Source organism: Camarhynchus parvulus, chromosome 5 (genome assembly GCF_901933205.1).
Source record: "Camarhynchus parvulus chromosome 5, STF_HiC, whole genome shotgun sequence".
Lineage (NCBI taxonomy): Eukaryota > Metazoa > Chordata > Aves > Passeriformes > Thraupidae > Camarhynchus > Camarhynchus parvulus.
In genome coordinates this window covers 557299-569780 of record NC_044575.1, presented here as the reverse complement: position 1 = coordinate 569780, position 12482 = coordinate 557299, and the positions used below count along the sequence as shown (strand labels likewise).

Sequence of the window (12482 nt, the reverse complement as noted above, 5' to 3'; positions counted from 1 at the left end):
CTTAAATGAAATTAAATTAAATTAACTAATATTCAAATCCTCCAAGTCTTCCATACTTGTGGGATTTGGATTTGGTCCTTTGCTCTTGCTCAGTTTGGGGCTGGGCCATTAAGAAAAATCTTTTTTTTTCTTGTGGATCTGCTGCTTGTTGAATTGTCTGGGTAGTAGAGCTCCACAGCTTAGAGCTGTCAGATAACTGCATTGTCCACGTCCCTCTCTGCTGCTCAGGGGAGGAAGGGGGATGGACCTTCTAGCATCAGTCACCTTCCCTACACCAACCCCTCCTCCTCTCCAGAAAAGCATTACATTTTTTCTGATTCATTTGGCTTTCTATGGGATTGCTGCTTGTACAACCTTGAAGGCAACAGCTCTTTACACTTTGAAACCAGGACAAGCTGTTTTAAATTTTTATTGTTGAAGCCACAAAAGAGCTTGCTTTAATATTTTCAGTAGTGTTTTCCCAATATTTATTATCACGTCAGTACACTCTCTTCACACCCTCAATAATTCCACTGCCTATTCTCCAATACTTAAAATACTAGTTATTTCTTTAGCTTCCAGCTCTACCTTTAGGAAAAGTAGCAGATTTTCCTCTCATTAATTAATTTTGCATTATTTAATCTCAGCCATTTTTATTTTCAGTTACATGCCTTATTAATATGTGATAGCTTTCCTAGTCATCACTGACCATTTTTATTTCAGAGTTTGACATTTTCTCTTTAATGTCTCTTCCTTTTTATTTAACACAGACTAATTTTTGTCTTTTAAAAATCATCAGTTTCCCAGTAACCTATTTTGCTATCTTTCATCTTTTCCCATATCATGAAATCCAACTAATTTTATGGTTTATCTGTTCATTCCTCAATTATAAGAATAACAGCCCTTCACCAAGAAAAATAGATACGCTGACCCCTTACCCTTAGTTCTATCAGAGGACATGCTGAAATGTCTCACACTCCATGGCATGTCACCATACACACTTCAAGCTAATATTATATGTAACTATTATTATATATATATATTAGTATAGTACTATATGTATAGTATTATATATAGTATATAGTATATAGTACTATATGTAGTATTATAGTATATATATAATATATACAATATATACTATATATACTATATACTATATATATACTTATATAATATATATATTTACTAGAATTATATATAAGCTATTATTATAGATAACTATATTATATATGGAGATAACTATATTATATATATGACTATATATAATTATAAAATATAACTAATATATATAATAGTATATATTACATATAACTATATATAGTTATATATGTAATATATAACTATATTATATATAACTATATATAACTATAGTTATCTACATATATATAAATATATTATACCTATATAAAACTATATTATATATATAACTATATATAGCTATATATTATATACTATATATAGCTATATATTATATATAGCTAATATTATATATAGCTAATATATATAAAGCTATAATTGTATATAACTATCTTTCACTCCTGTGTAGAAACATAATATAATAATATAATAATTAATTATAAATAATATAATAATATATATCATAATATAATAATAATAATAGTCTCTCACTGGAGACTATAAAGTTGGAGAAATCACCACCAACTTTCAGATGATAAAAAGGTTGGTTCAGCTCTCGTTAATAACTGTGTTCCCATGTTGCTACTGAAATCTGCCCGACTTGCAAGGGGAACATTTCCCTGTCAGTTCTCCTGTTTTAATCCCTGTTCTGCCAAGGGCTCTGCTGCTGGCAGTGACCAGTGGGTGCTATGAACAGGGATGGTGGCACAGCTGCTCTGCCAAATTGCACTGATGCCATCCGCAAGGGTTATGCTCCCTTGAACTGACCAAAAGATGTCCAAAAACTCCCAGCCACAACCACACCACCACTTCCCAGCCTTGTGCTCCTGCCTTTCCCTCACTTCTTCACTCCACGTGCCACTGTCTGGGTGTACACAGTGACTGCTCAGACTTTTGCAATGGGTGTGACACAAATGCTTTTTTCTCAATTTCAGTAACTGTTTCTTCCCTGCTCAGTTCCATGGCATCAGTCACTGCCTTCTGTAGCTTTTATCTGCCTGCACAAATGAGCAGGCAAGATGTTTTGCTTCAGATATGAGAACGTTTTTGAGAAACTGATCCTTTATTCCGACACTTATTAATTTAGAAACAGATCATTTTCAATGTAAAGTTTTAATTATGGTCTCACTTGTGGCAGTTATATTATTGTGAAATTGGCAAATCTCTTGTATATCCAGTATTCTTATGGGAAGCATGACTTCACACGTTAAATACTACACATTTAATTTTACTGATAAAGTCTGAAATTCATGTCATCTCACAACCTTACATATTCTTTCACTTAAAAATATTCTCCTTCTACGTCTGCCCCTTTCCACACTGCTAAAAATGGCAAAATCAGGCTTCTGAGATTCGCTTTTTCTCTTCTTTTTCAAGTGAAATGCAAAGGTTTAAAACTCACTGGAGAAAACATGAAGCCCTATATTATTTACATGAGTAAGAATTCTACAGATGGAGCCTGGCATAAGGGTGATTCACTGGTGTGGGGTAAGGAGAAATTTCTCCAAACCTTTTTACACAACGAGGAATATTTCATCTAGTGTTTTTCTGAGACTTGGAAAGAAAAACATCCCTTTTTTTCCCTTCTCTATTGTATTTTAACTGTGCATTCCATGTGTTTTCTTTATGTGTGGACTTAGTGCAACAGACTTTTCACTGAGAAGTGAGGTAGATTGGTAAAATCTCATTTGTAGTCTTTGCTTCAAAGACAGGAGTACTGCAGGGACTGGGCAGTAATTCCCCCACCTTAAATTTGAAAGTGCACATCACTAACTTTGAGCAGACACACGGATGTGTGTTTTGGAACAATCCTACAGAAAACGCGTAGAAAACGTGTGTATTACCACGGTGTGCTCTGCTGGCTCTGTCTGGGCTGGAGTTCATTTCCTCCCCAGGGGCTGAGCTGGGGCTGCTTTGGGTTTCTGCTGGGCACAGCAGGGAGGAGACACAGCTGGGGCAGCGACCCAAGGCACTGAAGGGATTCCCCAGAGCAAAGGACACCGTGCTCCAGACAGAAAGGCGACATGTTGGGAAGGATGAAAGTTTGACAAGAAAGTCTCACAGATATGTATGCTTAGCAGAAAGGTTTTTAAATGTAGAGTCTGAAGAAGGAATAGAGACGGAAGCAAGTTTTGATGTAGAAGAAAAGAATTGCTGAGCCAGTCTTACTGGATAACCAAGGAGGCAAAGGGTCTGTTAGTTAGAAAGGGTTTTTATGACTTGGATGTAATAAACTGCATTTTGGAGAGCTGCCTGGAGTCCCGCATGTCTCATTTAGGCTCTTACAGGGGCAGAGCAGGATCGGGGTGCTGGCACTGGTGTTCCCAACAATGGTGACCATTAATTATCACCTGAGATGGGCCCTGCTCTCCCGGAGATGGCTGAGCCCATGGGAAGGCTTTCCTTGTTCTGCCCTGCTTGTCTGCACAGCTCCTGACTCACCTGCTGAACTCTCTCCACGGCACCGCCGACTTTGTGCCTTTTCTCCCTTCCCATTGTTAAAAATGCGTATTTTATGATTGGCTTTTTGCAGATATTAAAATGATTATTATATGTGTTGTGTTAGAAAGTTATGCTGTATTAATTCTCTTAAGTAGTGTGTTAAATATGGTTTTAGGTTATATCATAATGTTAAAATAGAAACTATGCTATGTAAGATACTTTTTTAAAGAGAGGACTAGCACTGAGATAGCAGCCACAGGACACCCAAATCTTTTAGAGAAAAAGCATTTATTGCTCCGTTATCAGACAAAACAAACTTCTTCCTGCCTCACTCAGGCTTGAAGGCACCGTCAGGATTCAGAGGAAGAAGTTGACGATGACCAGACAGAATCCTGTGTTTGAATGGAATTTATGCATCATATATGAATATGCAACAGGTTATTGCTTTTAAGGGTCAACGTGGGTCCTTTTTCAGGGTTATGCTGCCCAGAAAAAGGTACCCAGACGTCCATAACTCTTTGTTTCTATTGTCTCATATTGTCCCAATTCAAATTGTCCAAAATTTTTATTACTCTAATTATATTGCTATTTTTGTAATCATTTTATTACTATTAAACTTTTAAAATTTTAAAAACAAGTGATTGCCGGTTTTCACACCCTTCCGTCCCAGCCCCTCTGCTGAGGGCGAGGAGCGGCTGAGCCCCGGCAGTGCCCCCATCCCTGCCCTGCCCTGGGGGAACGCGAGGGACTCTGCCCACAGAGAGCCCTCTCCTCCTGCCCCCGGACATCTCCTCCTCACAGCGAGCGCAGTTTGTGTTTTATTTCATTTTACACAGCGCACGCCCGGAGGGGCAGCCTGAGGGGCACCGCTGCAGGCCGCCGCCTCGGGCCGGCACCGGCGCTGGAGCAGAGCCAAAGGCGGCGGGGACAGAAACCCCGGCCCGAAGCGCTTTGGATCGGAGGCGGCCGGAGCAGCGCCCACGGCCCGCCCCGGGCGGGAGGAGAGGCCGGGGGGCTGGAGCCGGACACGCGGAGCCACAGGCGGCCGCTCCCGGTCAGCCCTGGGAGCGCCACCCTTCTCTCCTTCCATGCTCCCCTTCCCTTTGTGCCTCCCTCCCTTCCCTGCCGCCCTCCTGCCCTCCGTGCCGCCCTCATTCCCTCCGTGCTCCCCTTCCCCCCCGGCCGCCCCGCGGACCCCGTGCACGGCGCTCTGCTGACGTCACGGCGCACAGCCAATGAGGAGGCGAGGAGCGCGGCCTGCCCGTGTTTGAATTGCGCGGCCGGTGGATGGCGGTTGGTGCGGGAGAGAGACTGGAAAACAGAGCTCAGGACGGTCCGGGCACGGCCCGGGGGTGACCGAGAGAGAGACCGGGAACGGCCCGAGGGCACGGCTCGGGGGTGACCGAGAGAGAGACCGGGAACGGCTGAGGGCACGGCCCAGGGGTGGCACCGGGCACGGGCCCGGCCCGCAGGGTGAGTGCCGGGGGTGAGCCTGGGGAGGGAAAGGCCCGGCCCGCAGGGTGAGCGGGTGCTGGGCAGGCTGAGCGGGCGGCACGGGGGATTCTCCGGCCGCAGGGCCCAGCCTGGCGGGGTGCCCCCACGAAAAGCCGCCTGCGGTGGGTGAGGAGGGGCCGGGCGGGTCTGGGAGGGGCTCGGCTGAGGGAGGCGAGCCGGCCCTGGAGCGACAGCGGCGGCGCTGGGACCCTGGACCGTGTCCCTGCTAGGAGTGAGCTAACAGCAGCAATGCGCTGTTTAAAGGGAATTCCGCCTTGGGGCCGGTTACCGCATCCCCTGCGGGGCACGTTAACGTAAATCCCGCTTTAACTCCCTTTAAATGTACGCGCGACGTGCCTGGATCAGCGCAGGGAGGGCAGCACGGGCAGCTCCTCTTTGTGCTGAAGGACAAAAAGACTGCTTGCCTTCGTCCGCAGAAATGCGGCGTCTCCTCTGAAAGCTTGGTCCGTTATAAAGGAAAGCCTGTAGGCCATGTAGTAGTTTACATCCTGAAATAAACTGGAGAATTCCCTGGGGCACTGCTGGTTGGCTTTCTGGAAGCTGTGCTGAGTTCAGGCACCTTTCGAGGCCATTGCAGAGTTTGCCAAAGTCTCCTTGGGGCAGCCCTTGACCAGCCATGGGTGGGCCCAGCACAGGGGCCTGAGCAAATGTGCGAACTGCTTGGAGGAGTGAAAGGCTCCCTTTGCAAATAAAACCTCTCTTGTCAACTGCAGAAAGGATTCGGCTGCTGGATCTGGAAGCGTGCTGGGAGTGGAGCTGGGGAGCAGAAGGGATGACTCCTGCCAAGGAAGAAGATGTGTGCAGCCACGTCAAAGTGGTGGTCCGAGTGCGCCCAGAGAGCCAGAAGGAAAAGCAGGGCAGCTTCAGCAGGGTGGTCCGTGTCATCGACCAGCACGTGCTGGTCTTTGATCCTAAGGAGGAGGAAGTCAGCTTCTTCAACAGGAGGAGAGTGACCCACAGGGATATTAACAAAAGACAAAGGAAGGATCTTAAGTTCATGTTTGATGCCATTTTTGATGACAGCTCTTCCCAGTTGGAAGTTTTTGAGCATACTACCAAAAATCTAATTGATGGCTTCCTAAATGGATATAACTGTACAGGTAACTTTATTATTTATCTTCTTTAATTAAAAATCTTAAGCGAATTTCTCAAAGTTTCTACTGTTCTGTCCAGTGGCTGCAGAGTCGTTAAAAAAGCCCGAGGTAGAAATAAAACATTGTGGTTTTATTCGTAGATATGAAAGGCTGACTTTTTAGCATGTGGAAGTTAGAATAGCTCCACTCTATTTTAAAAAGAAGTTTGTGTTAAGGTTATAATAGACTTGGGAAATTTATCAGAAATATATGTGCTAATGGGAGTCATCTAGAGTTATTCAAGCAGAAGCAGTTGTGTCACTGAATGTGTGACATAATCTGCTTTATGAACTCTTAAAGATCTTGGGGTTTTTTAATTGGCTGCTGGAATGTGGTGAGGAAATTAAATGCCTATCAGCAGTAAGTTGATGGCTTAGGGTTATGAGAGTAAGTAAATAATATTTTCATGAGATGTTTCAGTGAATGAGTTTTGAGCTGAAAATTCAAAAATGTTATTTGGAAACATCTCGCTCTAATTATAGATCTGAAAGGTAAAGCCTAAGTAAGAAACTTTATCCATTTATGAAACAGTTGTGCAGAATGACAGAGGTCTGTGTATGTTCATTTGACTTTGGTCTTCCTGATTAGCTTACAGATAAATTATGTGGTTTTGCTTTGTTGTCTTTTGGGGAAAATTCAGTGCTTGCATATGGTGCAACAGGAGCTGGAAAGACTCATACAATGTTAGGTTCTCCTGAAGACCCTGGAGTCATGTATTTAACCATGGTGACACTTTATAAACGCATGGATCAAATCAAAGATGATAAAACATGTGATCTTGCTGTCTCTTATTTAGAGGTGAGTTCCTGCATTTGGTATGTTGCTTTTAATAAGTCTTTATTTTATAATAACAAGCTGGTTTTGCTTTCCTCTGGTCCCTTCTGGGGCTTGAAAATATGTGTCCTTACAGGAGTGAAACTGTTGTGCTCTGCAAACTTGGTGTTCCTGGGTACCTGTCACTGATTGACAGAAGGCTGCCCAAAAACAACCACCACTTCTAATATATTTACTGATTGTTCATTATTTGTGTCTTCCTGACTATTTACATGCCTCTCAGCATCTTTTGATGTGTACAAGAAAATATCTTTTCTGGGTAATATTTTAGGACTTCACAGTAACATCCCATAACACTGGAAAAGCAGAACAAAATTATGTTCTGATTTTACAGGGAGATGTTTTGGCACTACTGCTGAACGGTGCTAGTAAAATGGTTATCTTTTTAGCTCCCTCAAAGTCTTCATGGACTCTAGGTGGTATTTGGGAGGGGTAGAAGGAGATGGGAAAAGTTTGCATTGCCATATGCTTTCACAGACCAAGAAATAAGAGATATAAAAATTTTAACAGAAGTAGGTTTGAACTAAGAAATGTCACTGAAATAAGGATCGTGATGTACAGTGGAGAAAAATAAATGTTTTGCATTCATGCTTGTTGCAAAACTGTTTTTTGTAAAAAAAGGGGGGGGTTTTACCATAAAGATTGAAGATTATTTACTGAAAAGAATTACTTCTAAAATCTAAAAAGAAACAATATTAATTGAATATTTTAAGCTCGGTATAGGAAAAATGTAAAAAAATTTATAGCATGAATTCACTACTTTGTCTTAAAGGAATATTAATAGTCTGCTGATTTCTGTTTATTTAATTCTGTCAGCTATGGGAGGATATTTTAACAAAATCTTGTAAATTCCCTTTCAAAGGTTTACAATGAACAGATTCGTGATCTGCTGGTCAGCTCTGGACCTCTGGCTGTTCGTGAGGATGGCCAGCAAGGGGTGATAGTTCAAGGTCTGACACTGCATCAGGTATGTAAATATCTCTAGAAACTTAAAATGTGCTTGAGATATTTGAGAAACATTCCCATTGTTCTGAAACTTGTATGGAATTTGGTGGTTTCCTAGTGGGTTTCTTTCTGGCCATAAGCACCAGTAACTTGAAAATCTAATTAATTAGTTAAAAGCACATTGTGGAAAAAAAACCTGCTAGTCTCGTTGAATGCAAATATAGAAGCATTCAGTCCTTGTTATCAAAAGGGTACACTTGGCTTGATGCTCATCCAGCTGATTTTGGAAGATTTCTTTTTGGGCTAAAATATCTTGGCATTGCCTTCATTACCACCTTGGAGTGCTCTACACAGCAGTGAAGTCTAAAGGTTGTTTTTGTTTGTAAATAACCATATTTGAAGAGGTCCACCTTAAATTACTTTTCCAGGCCAGCACAGCAATTTCTTTGGTAAGGTCAGTGATAGAACTTAGATTTCCAATCTGAATATCAATTCCTATGGACCTATTTTCTTGCAGCTTTCTTGTGTATGTTACATGCTGTGACAGGAAACAATATTCTAAGTTTGTATGCTAACCTCTGTGAACATCCTTCTTCCCAAACCTTGAGTATTGTAAGGAAAAAACTTCTTGTACTAATGCATTCAATAGTGATATACTAATTTAAGTCCAGACATTCTTGAAAGAGGCTGATTCTAACTATGGAGAACCTTTCATATTTGTTTAAATTATAAGCTAAAAATATTTGCTGATTTAAGTTGCTGCACTTAAGTGCTTACTTCTCATACCTTACTGCTTTTCAGCTGAGAATATTTGTTTGGAGTGCCTTTTTTTCAAGGTGAATGTTAAAGTAAATGTATTTTAGAATCAGTGTGCTCCTATAGTTGACGGAAAAGAAACCTGTATTTGTCATGTGCTCTACTCTTAAAGCCTAAATCAGCAGAGGAAATCCTTCAGATGTTGGATTATGGGAACAAAAATAGGACCCAGCATCCCACAGATGTGAATGCCTCCTCTTCCCGGTCCCATGCTGTCTTTCAGGTGAGGTGATAGAGCCGTAAGCAGTGGCCATTACTGCAATTGCAGGTTTTGTTTAAAGATGGATACAAGGGAAGCTTTTAAACTGTGTTGAACCTCAGTTTGGGGAAGAGGGGGTTGAAGGTTTTCAGTTTATTCTCCTTGTTACTCCTTATTCCTTGGAAGGATGTAATGGTTGTTAGTGTTGATGTTGGAAGAAAGGAATTCAGTGAAAAGATCTCTAATTCCAATTGTTTAAACTTACACATATAAAATATGTACTTATACCTTCTTAACTTATATTCCTTAGAAGAAATAACTGATGTAAAATGGTAATTTAAAGCTTTAATAGACTTCCATATTGTAATTTTATAAACTGAAAGTTATTGGTGGGGTTTTTTAATGCTTTCTGCTATCATGATGTTGCTTAGCATTTCTTTGGGAAAAATAATTCACAGGATGCAGTTATGTCTGATTATAAAGTAAGAATCTCAAGTAGTACTTTCTTATTTTACTTTCTTGGTTAATGTTAATTTCTACAATAAAGTGATTTCCTAATTTCCTGCTATGGATCAAGTTTTAGAAAACTGAAATGATGCTTCTTAGTTTTCAGAAATGAGTTTTGAATAAGTTGTACAAATATACTAAAACTTCAAACTTCTCCAAAGATTTTTGGGGTTGGCTACACTGCCTTATTCTTCTGGCTTCTCTTTTTAAATACAATCTGTGATGTTTAAAAACTAGTCCTGTTATCAACAATATCTTTTTTTTTTTCTGTATGCTGTTACATACTGCAAACCAGTATCTTGAATGATTTATTTGTTCCACTCTGGGTTGAAAATATTAGAATACATTTGATTCTGGTCCTTGCATTAGAGCACTTAACTGTTGGGAAATTTTTAACAGTACCTAGACTTAGACGATGCTAAATAACTATAACAAAGTTTTAAAAATGTCTTCTAAGTATGGAACAGAGCAAAAGCCATTGCCTCTCTAAAAGCTTCTGTTTTCCTACATACCTTAAACTTATGTTAGCAATTGCCCTTCCTGTTTTGAATTTCCCCCAGGCCTGCCCTTATTGTGCGCTGTACAGGGTTGCACAAAGAGTTCTTTTGAAGTGGTTTGGCTTGAGAGCTGCATTGTCATGGATGTGTGCTGCCTTCAGAAAGGCTTCAGGTGCAGTGCTGCACACAGACCAGAGGGAACTGCTGCTTTCTGCTTGTTTACCTGCTGCTGGCATCTCTTATCTCCCTCACCTCTTGGGAAAAAGCTCTGCATTTTATTATCTGGCAGGCTTTTTCTCAGCGCATTTCTACAAGTGGCAAGCAATTAAATAAATCACTTCAGTTCCTCATATATTTCCACAAATCTGTGGCATTCTGCATAATGAAAGTGTCTTTGTTTGCAGAGATGTAAGCGGCGAGAAATCCCCAGTGCTGTCGTGATTGCTCTTTATTTTTAAAGTTTCTATTATTTTAAGAGTTGCTTTTTTGTAGAGATAGGTTATTTTTGGCTTTTCTTGTTAACTTTATGGGATCAGGATATTTTCTGAAACTGACTCAGAAATTGGTAAGTCTTGGCCCAGGACATTCTGAGCTGATTTTAGAGATGCAAGTTTTGCTTTACTGTACCATATGTCTTAGGTTTGAAATATCTATCTGGGTCAGGCAATTTACTGCATCTGAGAGGAAAATCTGAATTGCTACACTGTTCTATTGAGAGTGTTCTGCTTTGGGGCATTTCCTGTATCTTTTGAATTTTTACAAAAGCTTGAGTCATACAACAGAGTTTGGCTGTCACTCTACCTTTGCCTCCTTCATTAATGATAGTTACTGTGTTGTTCTGGTAGCCTGTTCCCAGCCTGAGGTTCTTTTTTTTTTTTGTCCATTATACTGGAAACAGTACAACTCAGCTTAGTTGTACTGTTTGATATAGAAACATACCTGTTTGAAATAGATTTACATTTCATGGCAAGTCACAGGAATTTTATTTTATTCTTTCACAATACTTGTCAATCTGTTTCCAGTTAGAAACTTGTGATGAAGCCTTACTGTGAAGGCTTCATTTCTCATGCACAAAGCTTGCAGGTACAGAAGTGGTGAGTCTTAACTAGTCAGTCACCTTGTGTTGATGGCAGCTCTTTGCTAATTCACTTTCCAGAAGGGACTAACCATTATTAATTATAATAACAAATGGCAGGGCACTCAACACAAGAGAAGGGGAAATAAATACTGTATAAAGTATAAAGCCATCTAAGGATGGATAACTGCTTCTTCTTACTGACTGTATATTCATGCTTTGCCTGCCTCCTTATAAACCTGAAGAAAGAATACCTTCACCAGCAGAAGCATTTAGTTCTTTGTACATCTTGGTATTGTGAAAATTTTGGGAAAGATGAGATGAAGGGGAGCAAGTGGCTTCAGGAGGCATCACATTTGAAAAGATCCTGGAGTGTATTTTCACAGCACTAAATGAGTTGTTTCCTATTAATGGAAGATATAATTAAATCTAAATCACTGAAGGGTCAGCCTTTTCCTGGTTTATCCCAATGCATGTCTTTATGGTGTACTCCTAAATGTGCATTTGAAAAAGGATCACCTCTTTCAATTTCAAGTTCAGGAGTGTAGTATGCATTTTTGGTGCAGAAGAAGAGTTGTGAAATTCTTTTTTCCTGTAAAAAAACCTCACTTAACTTTGCTGCTTTGTGAGCCTGGGCTAGTTGGTCACTTAATCCTCTGCAGTAGGATGGGAGAGAGAATCAGGAGCAAGAAAAGGAGGTACCTTGTGATTCAGTTAAGTGAAGGCAAAGTGGCAGGACATCCAATACAAATGTCTTAAAACAGTTGTTATGCTATAAAATTAATTTACTGCTTAGATTGGTTAGTGGTTACTTTTTGATTGTTTTCTTCTTTTTTTATTGTAGATTTACCTACGGCAGCAAGATAAAACAGCTAGTATTAATCAAAATATTCGTATTGCCAAAATGTCTCTGATTGACCTGGCAGGGTCTGAACGTGCCAAAGCAACCAGTGCCAAGGGGGCTCGCTTTGTGGAAGGAACAAATATTAACAGGTCCCTGCTTGCTCTTGGAAATGTCATTAATGCACTGGCAGATCCTAAGGTATGTGCTGCTTTCCCATGCAGTTCAGAAACCATTTTAAAAGTGCTCAGCTGATGGAATAATGTGGTTTACATTGTTGATGCTACTCACATCATCATTCTCATATAAGATTGTCTTAAGGGTTTCTACCATCATATCTGTGGTAGCTGAAAGACAGTCCCAGTGAGAGAAAATTCTCAAAAACTATGTGCAGCTGCCTAAGGATAGTATCAAAGATGAATGGTACCTGCTTTTCTTATCTTCAAAGTCAAGCATATATAGAAAAGCTTGTATGAGTACATGAATAACCTTACAATTAACCTTTAATCTTAGGGGGGAGCGGCTTTTGTAGGATAAAACAGTATCTCTTCCAAGTTGTTTG

At 40.5% G+C, this 12482-nt stretch overlaps 1 protein-coding gene across 2 annotated transcripts in view; it reads left to right on the top strand.

Annotated features, from left to right (window-relative positions):
* Nucleotides 1-4578: 4578 nt before the first annotated feature.
* KIF18A (kinesin family member 18A) overlaps nt 4579-12482 on the top strand; it is a 31094-nt gene continuing 23190 nt past the window's right edge. Inside the window, exons 1-6 of one of the 2 annotated variants that reach the window (XM_030950007.1) lie at nt 4579-5031; nt 5787-6173; nt 6847-7004; nt 7903-8007; nt 8914-9024; nt 11924-12121. In XM_030950007.1, the coding sequence (XP_030805867.1) occupies nt 5846-6173; nt 6847-7004; nt 7903-8007; nt 8914-9024; nt 11924-12121 (900 nt within the window). In that variant the 5' untranslated portion in view covers nt 4579-5031; nt 5787-5845. The remainder of the gene's footprint in view (nt 5032-5786; nt 6174-6846; nt 7005-7902; nt 8008-8913; nt 9025-11923; nt 12122-12482) is intronic. The other variant, XM_030950008.1, reaches the window with a different exon arrangement.